This window comes from Haliaeetus albicilla, chromosome 3, assembly GCF_947461875.1.
Source record: "Haliaeetus albicilla chromosome 3, bHalAlb1.1, whole genome shotgun sequence".
NCBI lineage: Eukaryota > Metazoa > Chordata > Aves > Accipitriformes > Accipitridae > Haliaeetus > Haliaeetus albicilla.
Window position 1 is genome coordinate 40058312 of NC_091485.1, and position 15235 is coordinate 40073546.

The 15235-nt window shown below is 38.8% G+C and overlaps 1 protein-coding gene across 3 annotated transcripts in view; it reads left to right on the top strand.

The window, feature by feature from the left end:
- The window catches only part of PREX2 (phosphatidylinositol-3,4,5-trisphosphate dependent Rac exchange factor 2), a 189763-nt gene that overhangs the window by 36985 nt on the left and 137543 nt on the right, over positions 1 to 15235 (top strand). For all 3 annotated transcript variants that reach the window (XM_069779486.1, XM_069779487.1, XM_069779488.1), the window contains exons 3-4: positions 14576 to 14647; positions 14722 to 14844. In XM_069779486.1, coding sequence (XP_069635587.1) covers positions 14576 to 14647; positions 14722 to 14844 — 195 coding nt within the window. The remainder of the gene's footprint in view (positions 1 to 14575; positions 14648 to 14721; positions 14845 to 15235) is intronic.

Consider the following 15235-nt stretch of genomic DNA (forward strand, 5'->3'; position numbering starts at 1 on the left):
CGTTTCTTAAAAGGGGGCAATCAGGCTTTGTAGTGGAGGAGCAGCACCTTGCAGTCAAGAAATGAATCTGTGGTCACAGTGGCTTTTATTGCCCAGCAAATGGACCTATGCATGCCTTGCCATCTGCAAGTTCAATGCCTTCGGTTTGCCCAGGTGTGGCAAACTATAGTGGTCTATTATGGATATGAGGAAAACTTGCAGAGGTGTCATTTCCTCACCCAGAGGAAGGACTGCAGGATCCAAAACTCCTGAAGATGCTGGAAAACAATACTTGATATTTATTTATGGTTTCTTGATTTCCTGGTCCCGCTAACACCATTGTTCCCTTGTGTTGTTCTTAGAAGTTTGGTATCTGGGGTTTTGAATAGTTTAGACAATTATTTTTTACTTTGGAGAATAGGAACCGAAAGTACGTTCCTCACAGCAAATTCATGAATGAAATAAAAATAATCATAATAAAAAAAAAAAGTTCCATATCCTTGTGTAACCTTATGTGGCAAGTCTCGGTGAGACTTCAGTTTGTGTAACCAATGTGGGTGTCTTGGTAAGCAGCAGTATATCCTGGTACGAGCAGTATTCAGTGCTGTCAAACTCCAGTTGAGTATTAACAGATGGCAGTTGCCACCAACATGTTCTGCTTGTACTTGTCTGCAGTTACAGCGCAGGTAGTTTGGTGAGGATGGTGATTCACATGATGCTGTGACAGCTGAATATTCTCCTTTTTTAATTTAAGTAGTGGTCTTAAAAACTGTCCTTGTGGACTGATTGGGAGTGGCAGTTTTTCTTGTACTAGTTTTTACAGACTTAATATCTAAAAAAATCCCTAATCCTCTCTGCTTCAACTGGAGGATGATTTAAAGCTTTTGACTATAACCTAAAAGAATGAGACTCTTATTTCAGGAAGAGTTAATAATAAGCTCTCTCGTCTTAAGGTCCCAGCATTCAAAGATAAAATTTCATTAAGAAGGCAATGAAAATTGTACTGTAATCAGTTTTGTCTTCTGTTCCCTTACAAAAATTAATGAAAGGAGCAAGAAGAGCCATGCAGTCTTTGTGTTCCTGAAGAACACATGCTTCACAGACGGTTCAGTGAAATTGTGCAGTTATGCTGGGAACTCATCAAAGCCAAAGACAGGCCATAGACCTACATAAGACCTACAAAAAAGAGGCTGTGCTTGAGTAGGGAAAGGAGAAAAGAAAGGACCAGAGAGAAGAGGAAGCCTGTGAGTGTGTGTGTCTGGTTATTTCTCCCCAGCATGCACATAGAATCCAGGTCCGTATTTCCTGAAAATACTAATTTATTTGACAGTAAGGCAATCCAGCTAACGTGGATAAATTCAAATGGAATGGCTTTATTCCTGCAGCTCTGTTCTGGATGTGAATATGCTCCATTTATTTTTCTAAAATCAAGTCCTTGGTGATCATTGTATCTTTCAAGAAATAAAACCTCTTTGACAGATGTAAACTGAGATTAGCATGTAAATATCCTGTGATATAATTAATGTTCAGCAGATGTTTAGATGGTAGCATCACGAAAAAAAGTCAGTGCTAAGATTTTTTTATCATATACTCTTTATGGTGGTTATCAAGCCATTAAAGAAATAAAAGTTGCACCATTCTTTGCATTTGCACAGTTGAAGCATCTCATGAATCAAATATAAGCCAAAAAAATATTATTAATGATGGCATTTCCATGGAAATTGGCTCAAAACCATATAGGCAGATGAAAATTCACAAGACCAATTCATGACAGGCAATACGGGCATGTAACAATCTTTTGTTTGTATGAAGCTGTGTGTAAAAGAAAATAATTTAAATTTTGGTATGGTTGTATTCTTGTTGGAATGGAGTTAAGACAACTAACATTGGCATCTAATCTTCAGAAGCCAGTAGCTTCCTCATATACTGATTTTATTCTTTAAGTTCTGGTTCAAAGTAAAAAAATCAGTTTTTCAAGCCAGGTTGCAAGACTTGCATAGCTATAATCATACTTTTTTCCATGATTGATAACAAGAAATTTTTTTTCCCCAACACTTGAAAATATTTGTTCAGAAATGGAAGTTTAGCGTCAGAAATCATGTAAGTATCCATATGCTGCTGCAGTGTTTATTAAATACTTTTTAAAAAAAAAAAGTATTTTAATTAAAATACTTCTGGTTTTTCAAGGTGAATTTTAAGCCCTTTTCTTGTCATCAGAATATCTTCAGTGGATGATCAATCCTGGTTGTAGTTTAGTCCTTTAACACTGCATTATGATCCAGTTGAATGAGGTCCTGTTCCTTCAATGAATGTCACTGATTCCTGTGGGATCCTGAATCAGAAGCACTGAGGGTCTGGCCCTGCAAATCTGAGAGTTGGGTCTGTGCCAGTATGCAGAAATTGTAAACCTCAGTTTACTGCTGCAGCTGGTTTGCATTTCTCAGAGTAGGCTAGTTGTTCAGTTTGTTCAACCTATCCACTCTTGATATTTCCCAAGAAAAAGAAATTAAAATTTAGGCAAAATATTGAGTTTGTCAGCTTCTTGTAATAAAGTTGTGTGTTTCTCCTTTGAAACAATTTTTTTGTTTGTTTTTCAGATCTTCATGCATTAAGTAATTGCCACAGCTTTGGTCAGCCTTGCTGGAAAGAATTGCTTTGGTCAGCCTTGCTTACCAGATATGAGTGAATTGTGTTGTGTGCTGCCCTGGGAAGAGTTATTGACTAGTTGACAAGAAGATCCCATTACTGTCGAGAAATCCTTTAATTTGGTTTCATTTTTGACATCTGACAAATATGGTACAAGGTGCAGGTGCTATATAAGCTGCAGTTGGTAGTAGTTAATGCAGCTTGGGTTTTGTAGACTGGCTATTTCCTGGTTTGGGATGGTGGAGGGCAATGGTATCACAGTGTTACAGTTAATTTAAAATTTTAAAGTGTGAAAACTAGTAGTAGGACCTTTGAGTTTAAACAAATATTAAAGTTGTTATAGAGTCCTATTGCACTTGTATAATTGTCTGATGATGACATTTTGTACTACATGACAGTACAGTAAGAATAGGTATAATTCTCTCTGTTCTTTTACATATAAGTAGGCATGTGTATTTCTTTGTTTTCTTAAATACCCACCACTATCAGTAATGCCATCTTCAAAAATAGTCTGTCTCTAAATGTATTGCTGGATAGAGAAATACATTATAGCTGAAACTGCTTTCTGACCTATTCACAAAGTGATCCTGCTCTCTGTGTTTGAATTTTCTTGTGAAAAAGATCCAGTTCTCCAATGAAATTTTGAGAACTTCACAGTCTTACAAAAGGGGGTGTTGTGGTTTAAGCCCAGGCGGCAACAAAGCACCATGATGGGGAGGAGAAAATATAAAGAAAGGCTCGTGGGTTGAGACAAGGACAGGGAGGGATCACTCACCACCTACGGTCATGGGCAAAAAACAGACTCACCTTGGGGAAAAAAAAACCAAAATCAATTTAATTTGTTACCAGTCAAATCAGAGTAGGATAATAAGTACAATCAAATCTTAAAACACCTTCCCCCCACCCCTCCCTTCTTCCCAGCTCAACCCCACTCCTGATTTTCTCTCCCTGCTCCCCCCGGCGGTGCAGGGGGACGGGGAATGGGGGTTGGGGTCAGCTCCCCACACCTTGTCTCTGCCGCTCCTTCCTCCTCAGGGGGAGGAGGACTCCTCACTCGTCCCCTGCTCCACCGTGGGGTCCCTCCCACGGGAGACAGTGGGAACTTCTCCAATGTGAGTCCCTCCCATGGGCTGCAGGTCTTCACGAACTGCTCCGGCGTGGGTCCTTTCCGTGGGCTTCAGTCCTTCAGTCACACACTGCTCCAGTGTGGTCTTTCCCACAGAGTCACGGCCATCTTGGAGGGCACCCCCCTGCTCCGGCGTGGGGTCCTCCCCGCGCTGCAGGTGGGCATCCGCTCCCCTGCTCCCCTCTGTGGGCTGGGGGGGACCAGCCTGCCGTCTCACCACGGGCTGCGGGGGCATCCCCTCCTCCGGCGCACCTCCTCCCCTCCTTCTGCACTGACCTCACTGTCTGCAGAGGGGTTCCTCTCACATTCCAATCCCCTCTCCCGTGCTGCAGGTTCCCCCTGCTTCAATATGTTCTCCCAGAGGTGCTGCCACTGTCACTGATGGGCTCGGCCTTGGCCAGCGGTGGGTCTGTCTTGGAGCCGGCTGGCATTGGCTCTGTTGGACACATGGGAAGCTTCCAGCAGCTTCTCACAGAAGCCAACCCTGTAGCCCCCCACTACCAAAACCCTGCCACACAAACCCAATACAAGCGGGGAAGAAAAGAAGAAGAAATTTCAAACCGCAAACCCATGTAATTTTACCAGGGCAGGCATATAGGACTTCTGCTTGGTGTGTGTACCTGAATTCAAATATACCCTTGAACATTTGCATAAAAAAATAATTGCTTTACATGTCTGCATAGAAGGAGAATTGCTGTTAAGACAATCTGCTGTCAGAATGGTTCTCCTGATCCAAATTGTGGGGTAAATAATCTTGGATTTCAAATTAAGGATCAAATTTACGGAGGTGCTTTAGCCACTTTGTTATGGGGGCTATCATTAAAGCCCACTTTAATGACCATTCTGGCTGCTTTGGCTGTTCTGGTACATCACTTCTTCAAAGTTGTAATTGAATTGATATATAGTTAATGCTACACATCCAAGGCCAGTGGAAAGGTTGCAGGTTAGTTAGAACTCTCTTGGAGTTTGAATAAACTCTGGTTTATTGTACATGAAGTTGTAAGGGTTTTTTTCCCCATGATGTGCAGAACATGAAAGTACATGAGTGCAGCCAAGATACTTGAACATATGAAAACTGCCCTAGTGAAATTATTTCAGATGAATCTGGAAATGCAAGTACCAGTATTCTTAAACAGTGACATCGTTATATGCATATGTTGTCATTGCTGCGCAGAGTTAAGTGTGCCTGGGATAACTGTAAAATTGTGGATTCACTTCAATTTTTGTGGTATTTCTTGGGAGCTCAATCTCCATCATGCTTTTTTTGTTTACCTTAGCTTTTGTTGACAATAGTAAAGCCTTGCTTTTGGTCTGGGATTATTTGCTATGTTTTCACAGCTTAACAGTTTGTTTAATATTCTGCAGTACTGTCTGTGTTGCTGAACTAGTGGCTGAAATGAGTTCACAAGCCAAGAGGATCTTAATTCTCTGTGAAATAAGTAATTTAATGTAGTATGGTTTTCTTAAAACCTGATTTTGCCTTGAAGATAAAAGTTGTTTTACGATGCGTTTAAATAGCAACATCATCATAGTGTAGACCTGGATGTCTTTTGATGATGTAAATCTAAGTTTGGTATATTTGTGGGAGAAGCCAAAGTATATACCATTGTCCAGGAGTTTTTCCAAAATAAGACTACTGTCTTGTTAAGACTCGGAAATGTGGCACACGATTGTTGCATGAAATGAGGCATTGTTGCATATGAGGCTGTTAACTTTGCACCATTTGATCATCCCAGGACCTATCTAAATGAAAAGTGTTAGGAATTAGAGATATGTATCCCAGACATAAGAGAGGTTTCCTTATGTAGGGAAGCATTCTGGTTTCTACTGATTGGAAAAGAACTTAAATGGGATGTTTCTGCTTTTTTCCTGCGATGAGGAGGGCACTTCTAAGAAGTACTATACTCACTACAGCTTCCCTGTAGGCTTTGTGAAGAATTGAAATTGGGATAGAAAACTGCTGTTTCATACTCTTCCCTGCTTCGTGTTTTTCTTGGCATAAGTGTGCAAATACAAATGGTAGGCACAATTGGCTCTGAATAGTGTTTGAGAACTACACTTTATTTATACAACTCTGGCAATAAAAATTGTAGAACTCTCAAACACTCTAATTCCTAATTAGCATCTAACCATATTAAACATTAAGTAAACTCACAATTAAGGACTGTGCAATCCAATATTAGAAAAGTAAAAAGTCTTGAAAACTGAGCATATAAAAAGGGTTTGGTATGCTTCCATTATGATCTCCTGTCAGTAGTTTCAAGTTTTCTCAGTTTATAGGAAAAACAGTTGATTTTTTAATTATCTGCCTTAATCATTAAGGACTTAATAATTAATTTTCATTGGTGCTGAGTCAGCTTTCCTCCCTTATTAAGATGCAATAGGAATTAAGCTTTAAATTTTTAATTCTGAAAGTTGGAGATATGATGTGTTATTTCAGGTTTCTTTGTCATAATTGGTGATAAAGATTATGGCTCCCTTAAGTCTGGTGTATATTTTTGAGTCAGAAAAGACTCAAACTTGTTTTCAAACCTGTTAATGAACTTTGGAAAGATAAAGAAGGGAGATTAGCAGAGAATTAATTTCTTGCGATATTTTTAAGATTTCTAATTTATTTCTTGAATCAGAAAATCTAAAAGATTCTTTCAAAGGGGTCATTTGTGACAAATGTATTTCTCATCTTGACCATTTTACACTTTCTGAAATTCATGAGTAGCTAAAAGAAATAAAATTTTATGTGTAGAATTAAAAACTTGTCTCAAAAATATTTTGGAAATGTTGAATTCTTCCAAATTGGTGTTCTGGTACTTAAAATCATAATTTTCAGAGTAAAAACTAAATGAAAATTCAAGGTTTTTTTTTTTAAATTGATTAGAATAAGCAGATGTGTCTGCATAAAAGAAGCAGAAACTATAGTATGAAGTATAAAGGTTTCAAGTGTGTGAATTCTTTTCTAATTAAGATTGCAATTTAATGGGAACATACTGTTACTTCCAGATGTACAGTTGCTGTGAGGTTTCCTAGTTTCTTGTTTTGATTTGCTGGTAGTGGACACAGCTGAATTCACTGAGATTTCCCAATAAGAACCTAGTGTTCTGTAAATTCAGGAAACTGCTGACTTTTATGAGAGGTAAACTTTGTTTGTAGACGTCATTTCTTTTCCATTCCCGCTCGAGTGATACAAGATCAGTTGTATGATTAGCAGTATATTACTCACTTTGTAACATGAACCAACAGGACCATATGATGTATTACCAGAGGGAATTCCACATACATGTTAACATTTTTAAATCCAGAATATCTTTTTCTTCATCAGAAAATCTTCAAAATACAATAAAGATTAATCTTGTACTTCTTCACAAGCATGCTGGAAACATTTTATTTATTGATACGGACACCTCTTGTTTGGTTGGTTTATCTGTTCAATCCCAGCAGCCTTTTCAGAAATTCACATGGGACAGGAAAATCCCTCTTTTTCCTTACCCTTCCAAAACCTCTTTGTTGGTGATGTTGACAGCAGAATCTAACCTGTTTGCATTTTAATGGGGTAAAGGCCCGGTTAGCAGCAACCCATGTTGCATAAAATATTTGACAAAAATATTAGACAGACTCTGCCTTCTGCTCGGCTTGCAGATGAGTGTTCATCCCTTATGCCGGTGTATGGCCTTTCTCTAAAGCTCTAGTTAAAGCTATATTTTAGTCAAGAAACAATTCAGTTGATCTTCTAGCAGCTTTCTGCATGTGGCTTCAGATTGCAGCAGCATGTGTGAGCCAGCCAGCCTCTGATTTGGTAATTCACTTAGGCATGATCTTAAGTGTGCGCGTGTGAGTAACTCCATCATTACTCATCAGCCAAACTTTCATTGACCAGCAAGAGCATAGCTAGTCCTCAGAAAACCAGTTTCCCCAAAATGAAGATACTAGGTATGGGTGACAGGATTCTTGATATCTAGGAAGAAACAGGAACAGATATCTTCTGATTTGGGCCAGGAAAAGGTTGTACTAAATCTTTTTGAGAATGGCTTCGGTACAAGGAAGAGGGTGGAGACATCTGACTTCCCGCCTGGCTGAAGGGAACTGGACTATAAATCTCTTGCTTTGGTCTGCTATGGAGCTGAAAGGAAGGAAGGGATCAAAAGTGAAAGCACAGTCATAGCTCAGGTGATTTTAGAGGTGGGGTAGATGAGTTTAGGGGGCATTTCCTCATCAAAGGAGGAAACTTGAGTTAGGATTCTCAGTGGGCATGAAAGGATGAAGATGATGTGCATTAAAAAGTTGAAAAATATTGTCAGTGACTAGGGAGATGCAGAAAAGGTGAATGAGATACAGGACAGGGTGAGGAAAGGTTTTCTTGCTTTTCTCTTGGAATACGTTTTCTGATATGATAGAGAAAAACTTTAGCAGAAAAATAAATACACATGGTGGAGAAAGGGTTAAGATTATCCCCAAATGTGACAGCATGTTCATCATGTATGAGAAGGTTATGAAGATCCATGTTTCTTCAATGCAATCATTTTTGTGTGTGTGTGTGTGTGTGTGTGTTTACTTCTGAGTTCATGTTTACTTTAAGGAAAGAAGCCAGGGATGCTCTTGTGGGCAGACTGATGCCCCTTTGGGTCTGATGAATGGAGAAGGGAATAGTTTGATCAGTTGTGAAAGGAAATTAGCACTAGAATGGAAAGTATTGCGGATGTGGTCCATCTATTCCCCTGTCCTTATAGGCAGCAGAATCTGAAGCCAGCTTTGAAAGTGGCTCTAGGTACAGTAGGGAGAAAGAATATGTCTGACCTTGGCTGATGCTCTCTCTGCTGCTTGTGATTCATCCAGTCCTGCAGGCAAGATGGGAGAAACAGGTGGTGCCTCAGCTGGTGAATTACTGGAGAGAGAAGAGGAGTCTTTTTGTTCAGTAGCAGAAGCCAGCCTGAGCAGCTACTGCCACTGCTTCTGGCACAGGTTAATGGGAAGAGGAGGGTAAGCACACAGTGCTTACCACAGCTGCTATTGCTGCTAGAGTCTTCTCTATTGAAATTAGGTTTTTTTGTGGCAAAATCAAGCAAAAGTGGTTCAGCAAAACCGTCATGGTGTTCTTCTGGGACCTGGAATCTGACATGCATTAATTATAGTGCGCCAAACCTCAGACTGCTGTGCAAAATACTACCTCAATGTCTGTGAGCTGAATTAGCCATGTTAAGAAAATACATTTGGCTAGTCACCTATAATCTTGAGTAGTTTTCTTCCCAGGTATAGGTAGGTCTCTGTGTTCTCTCTAGGATTGGAATATTGTGAAAAGGAGCAAAATATTTTCCACCATCCAGATGCCTATAGATACACTAAGAATGTAAAGAGAAAACACAAACACCACAAGTATTTCAGCTTTGTGTTTCTAAATTTGTGAAGATAAGCGTATTATCGTAGACACTTATAAAAATTGTAATATACGAACATTTTCCTTGTTGTGGGTTTCTTTTTGGATTTTGTCTTTTGACAGTGAGCAAAATAAAATTTTATTCAGTTTTAATGTACAAAACATCTTGCTAGCTTTATTCAGCAGGCTTCAGTATGATAGATTGGGTGCTTCAGTTGAACTGGTTTTCCTAAAGTGAAAATACACAGGAAATGACCTTATTAAAATATATATATATGTTTTTGCAGTCCACCTTGTTTTTATTTATGACAGTATAGATTTAAGGATAGAAAAATGTTACAAGAAGTCTGAGAGGAAAAAATAAGTAACTTTTAATTCTCTTTTCAAACAATAAAGAATATTTCTCTCTAGGCTCATAAAAGTAGGATGATTGCTTTCAGAAAAATAGTTACATATATTTTGTGACCCAGGTGCTCTGACATAATTTCAGGACTTAATTTCTTATCTGTTGAGAAGGCGAAAACTCTTCGTGCCCTGGGAATCTTCTGCAGGCAGACTTCTTTGTCTTCCCCGATTCCATTCCAGATGTCAGAGAAGTCATTTGTGCTCTTGGCAGCTTCTTGTGCTATCTGTAGTGGTGGTGTGGTTTTTTTGGTCGTGTCGTCCCCCCCCCAATACACAGAGCAACTATGGAGAAAATAAACGCCACCAAACAACCCAACAATGCTACTTTTATTTTGATAAGACCAGAAGTAAAATCCCCATAACAGGAACTCAGTGTGCGTTCTCTGTGAAACACGCTGCCTCACAAAATGGCAGCAGATCAACAGACAGGCAAACACATTAGGACTTATTTGGCATAATGAACAGATTCCTTTATAATTCTTTGAATTTGGATTTTCAGTCTTTATGTTTGAATTTTCAGTCCCGGTGTGTCTTACAGCAGTGTGAGGAAAAGGGTAAAAGATTTAGAACAGGGACTAGTACAGAAAGTATGTAAAAATATTTTGCAGGTAATAAATACACAGTCATGAAAAAAGGATGTAGTTATCTTCATTGATACTAATTAGTATGGAATCTTCTCCAAACATTCTGTGTAATTCTTTGCCACATTTCTGAAAGGTGAAGGTGAATTACCTTCCTCCTTACCAGCGTGGTACAAAGACCCTGAGTCATAGCCAGAAATAGAGTTTTTATGTCCCCAGAGTCATAGCCAGAAATAAGAGTTTTAATGTCCCCAGTAGGACCCGAGTGGAATTAGGAAACCTTAGCCCTAAACTGTTACCTTACATATTTTATGTGTAGCTGCTCCCCTATTCCAAAAGACTCAGTTGGTACCCCATGTTTTGGTCTGCAAGTTTGTCAGACTGCTAAAGATGTGCCTCTTCATGTTTAGATTTTTCTCAGCATTTTGGGCATTTCTTCTCCAAAGCAGCTATACACTGCTCATTAGATGCCATTTTATGTTAACAAAGTTTCCAGAAAGATGCTTGAGGAAGTTTAGGTTTGTAATTTGAATTTCAAACTTTGCGGAGGCAGGGGTTGTACCAATCTGACTGACTCAAGGATATTCCTAGAATGACTAAGTTTTCCATAGACAGCTCTAAAAATTGGCAAACAAAACGGGATTATTTTTTTTTAATGTAAATAACAAACATCCTCTCTTTTATCTTTTCACTTCATCTGATCTTTTAAATTTAGACTGCTGTTTATGGTACCCAGCCAACTTGCTCCTCTGAAATGTTTCATAGAGATCTCTTAACTCTGAATTCAGGAAATCAGCAAGAGTCTGGCTGGCAGAGAGTGCCAGAGGCAGCGGATCTCCATTTGCAGTGCTGCAAGGGTGAATCCCTGTACCACAGCAATGTAGCTAGAATGCTGGTAGCATATGATGAAAATTTGGAAAATTATATTACGTTTAAACCATATGGCTTTGGTGTTGCTTGAGAAAACTAAGAATTGAAGGTAAATTAAGGGAAACTGTGGAATCTGCTTGAAAAGCTTTGAGAAAGTTGAAGTTCACTGTCCAGGTGACAAAGGTCTGGAATCCTGGAGTGCACAGAGATGTGTTATTCTCTGTGCTTGATGTAGTGGTAAGAAACATCTACGCTAATGTAGATGAATCTTGAAGTAATGTCAGCAAGACATGCAGTATAGTTCAGGAAACAAAGATGAGTCATGATTTACTGACATGTGTGCGTGATAAATGAAATTGCCTTAAGTTTGAGCTGATTTTTCACTTCGGTGATTTGGTTTTTGGTTGGGGGGTTTTTTGGTTTTTTTGTTTTTTTTTTTGTTTGTTTGTTTGGTTTTTTTTTGATAAGTATGGGAATCATGTGTGCGAATTGATTGCTACAGTTGTTTGCTCAGTCCAGGAGCAGGGGCTGTTTAGCTGTGTCCTTGCAATTTGTAATGCTTTGCTCCTTCATGTAATGTGCTCAGTAATAAGTCTGGACTTTGAGCAGCAGACTTCAAGTTATGGTAGAATTTTTAGATGCCACTCAGTGCTGTCTTTCAGGGGAGTTTCTGACTTTTTGTGTGTGTCCAGTTCTTTAGTGAATCGTAAATTGGCTGAGATGTCCATTTTACTTTTCTTTCATTTTTTTTTACAGGTGTGTTTTTTCATTGGTTAGTAATAGTTTATGGAGTTTATCTTCAAAAGCTTTTATAAATGTTTTTCTGTTAGCTCAGCAGCTGTCAACTCCTGAGCATTTTCTGGGCTTCCTAATATATTTTCCTTTTAAGGTCTGTTATTTCTATGATGTGGTCCTCCTTAAAGTTGTGTCTATAAATGACCTGCTTTTTCTTTGTTTACTACATTTTGAAGAACTGTTCTTGGTTGTCCTCAGGTGCTGTTCAAATAATTTTGGAGTCTTTTGAATAGTTGTCTCTCTCTCAGACCTACTGTGTGTTCATACAAGTTCAGAGACATTTATCTTTCCGTAGTCGCAGTGCTGGATTAAGGTTATCTTACACTGTAACAAAAGCAATTACTTCTCCATCCTCCTGCCTGGTGACAGTTGTCTGTTCTCCCTAGCAAAGTCCCAGAGCAGAGGTGTTGTGTGTGTGGAGTCAGTGGTATCTCTGTGTTCCAGGAAGGGAGTTAGTAAGGGCATTTGCATCATGGAAACCTGGGTTTCATCATTGCTTTGCATTACTCACTCCGCAGCAGGTGAAGTCTGCCAAGGATGGTTCTTGGTGGCAGGTGGATGGAGGTGGACACCTCCACCCCTGCCTGCACTCCCCTGAATTCTTACACCACTCTTCTAGAAAATGTGAGATTATTCCAGTTATTCTGAGAGATGTGTGGCTTTGTAGTGCTTTCATGGGAGTGCCCTGTAAGATTCAGATGTGGGACGTAGTTTTAAGGTTTTTTCAGGAAGCAAATCTGCATTGATAGGGACAACAGGTGGCAAATCTGTAGAAAAAACTGGCATTGTGACTACACTACCCCTGCAGTATGAGTACAGCAACATAACATATAGGCTTTTGCACCAAGTTGCTGGAAGGGGCTGAAGTCATCCTAGGCCTCCCTACCTTAATTAGTGACTTGTGTCTGGGTTCTGTGAGAGTTTGGATTTTCCTGGATTCAGTTTCTGATAACCTCTGCAGATGCGGGGTCTGGGACAGTGCTGCTTGGACAACTCTGTTTATTGCAGCTGATGTATACTCTTCTTGACCTCATGACTCTTGGCTAGCGTCTTGAGTCACTCGAGAATAACTAATGCCCCAGCTCCCAGATGGTTCTCAGTTTTGCTTTCAGCCAACTGAATGTTCACCTTCCTTCACAGTTACAGGAAATGAAGATCTTCTGGGATAACATGAGTGCAGATGAGCAGTATGTTTGGTCTGTGGGGAAATAATGTGAACAGAGAGAAATTACAGATAGTAAAAATAGACATGAGTTTCAGAGGTAGTTCTTGTGATTTTTTTTTTCCCTCTCAATTCTAAAGTATATTTAATACTGTTGGCTGGTTTAATGAAAACTTTCAAAAATTAATTTAGAGTCATACAGTTAAACAGGCTTTCGCTCTATGTGGGATTGGTTGTACGCTGTACAGGCGATGCGCAGAGCAAATTTGCCATAACCCCTGTGGATATTCGTAGCAAGGAAGGATATAAAGGGCTGTTGTCCACCAACAGTTAACTGCTGCAAATGAATTAATGGCATTTTTTACCATCAATAAAACATTAGAAAGAAAGCACAAATTGTCAGGGAAAAGAAGGGTTTAAAGAAGTAGAAAATCTACATCACTGTACAGAGCAACATACAATATGCTGACAATATGCCAAACTTAATTCTCTTTATGTCCTGGATAACTAGATTTGTCTCTTCAGTAATAAAAATGTGTAATGCCAGTTACATAGTCCTCTTCAGCAGAGAAAGGATCACTGCTTGGGAATGAAAATGTTTAAGTCCCAGCAGAGAGAAAAAAAGGGATGCTGTGACTGCTGTCCTTCCACACAGGGGTTATTTATTGGCTCTTTTATGGAATTTGCACCACGCCAGAATTTAGATGAGTTCGTGTACAGTGTACAATGCACAGTGACTTGGAGCTAAATGGTTATGAAAGACATGATATTTGTGCACTTGTGGTGCCAGCTTTTAATGACTAAAGAATATGTGTGTCAGTGTGAAGAATTATCAATGTAAAATTTTATTCTACAGTGTGCAGATGTTTTCAGAAAGTACCCAGTCTTTGTAATGAGATGAATTCATAAAAATTAATTATATGCTTTGTACCTGGACTGATTTATTTCTTTTGGAATGTCTTACTGTACATCCCTTCTTGTTGTTTCCAGTTCTGGAATGTGAAATATAGAAAACTTAGTCTTTTGGTATTTCATTAGTAGTATTACTAACTTATCATTTGTTCCCCATGGGTGAGGTTCTTGGGGAGGGAAGAGTGAACATTTTCATTAAGCAAAACCAGGTGCAGCTGACTGTTGTTTAAGCCAATTTACTTTACAATAGGTTTGATTATTAATACATCTAAAATCTTACTTGTGGTTACTGTGGTAAAAGTTGCATTTCATAATAGTATCTCCTGACTAGTTTTAATTTAGAAATTAGCGGCTTATTTCAGCTTGTCTTGTAGTCAATTTGTAAAGTGCTAGAGAGAGATTTTGAAAATGACTCATTTTGCACTTGCTTGATTGTAATATCAGTGCAGGGTGGAAGTGGTACTTCAGAGAATGTTCAGTTTCTCAGCTTCAATAATATTTCACTGTTTAACTCTTTTTAACGCTATGTAGATAGGGTTTTATATCATGTTAGGGTAACAGGACTACTAAGTGCTTTATAAATCAAATACTTGTCTTAGATTCTGAATAATATTCTGATGTGACTTTATATCCAAAGCATAAGAAATTTGGGAAACAAATTATAAGCATTAAATGCTAACAGTTGTTCAAGTCTTCCTGAAATAACTTTTCCTTATTTGCTTTGTTTCATGCAGGCTTTCCTTCACCGAATGATCCAGTGTGCTACAGCCAAAGTGGATAAAAATGTCACAGAAGAGACAGTTAAGGTTAGTGTCCTAATTGCATATTTCTTCTGTTTTGTATCTGATGTTTTATTTATGTATGTTGTATTCTTTTGCAGATGTTGTTTTCAAATATTGAAGATATTCTTGCAGTTCACAAAAACTTCCTGTCCCTGGTGGAGGAGTGCTTACAGCCAGAACCTAATGCGCAGCATGAAGTTGGAACCTGCTTTCTTCATTATGTACGCTATCTATTATTACGTCCTTATTTCACTTTTTTCCTTTACTAATTGTCCTTATTAATTACTGTCATGATGATGAGTGTACATAGTCGTGAGGACAAAATATGACTTGATTGCATAATGTAGAATACTTTGAGGTCATCTCTTCGTTACTGTCATTTCCAAAAAAAAAAGAGGGGAGGAAAATGAAGAAGGAACTTTTGTTGTTTCATCACTTTTTTATTCACCAAATTAGCCCAGACTGACAAACAGAGTCCTGCAGTGTGGGCAAGGCTGGTGCCTATAAGTGATATGGAGGTACGAGGACCAGGGTTGCATGAAACAGCAAAAGCAATAATATACTTTATTTTTATTCTCCTTTGATGCTAGGCAAAAATGTGAATATTTAACA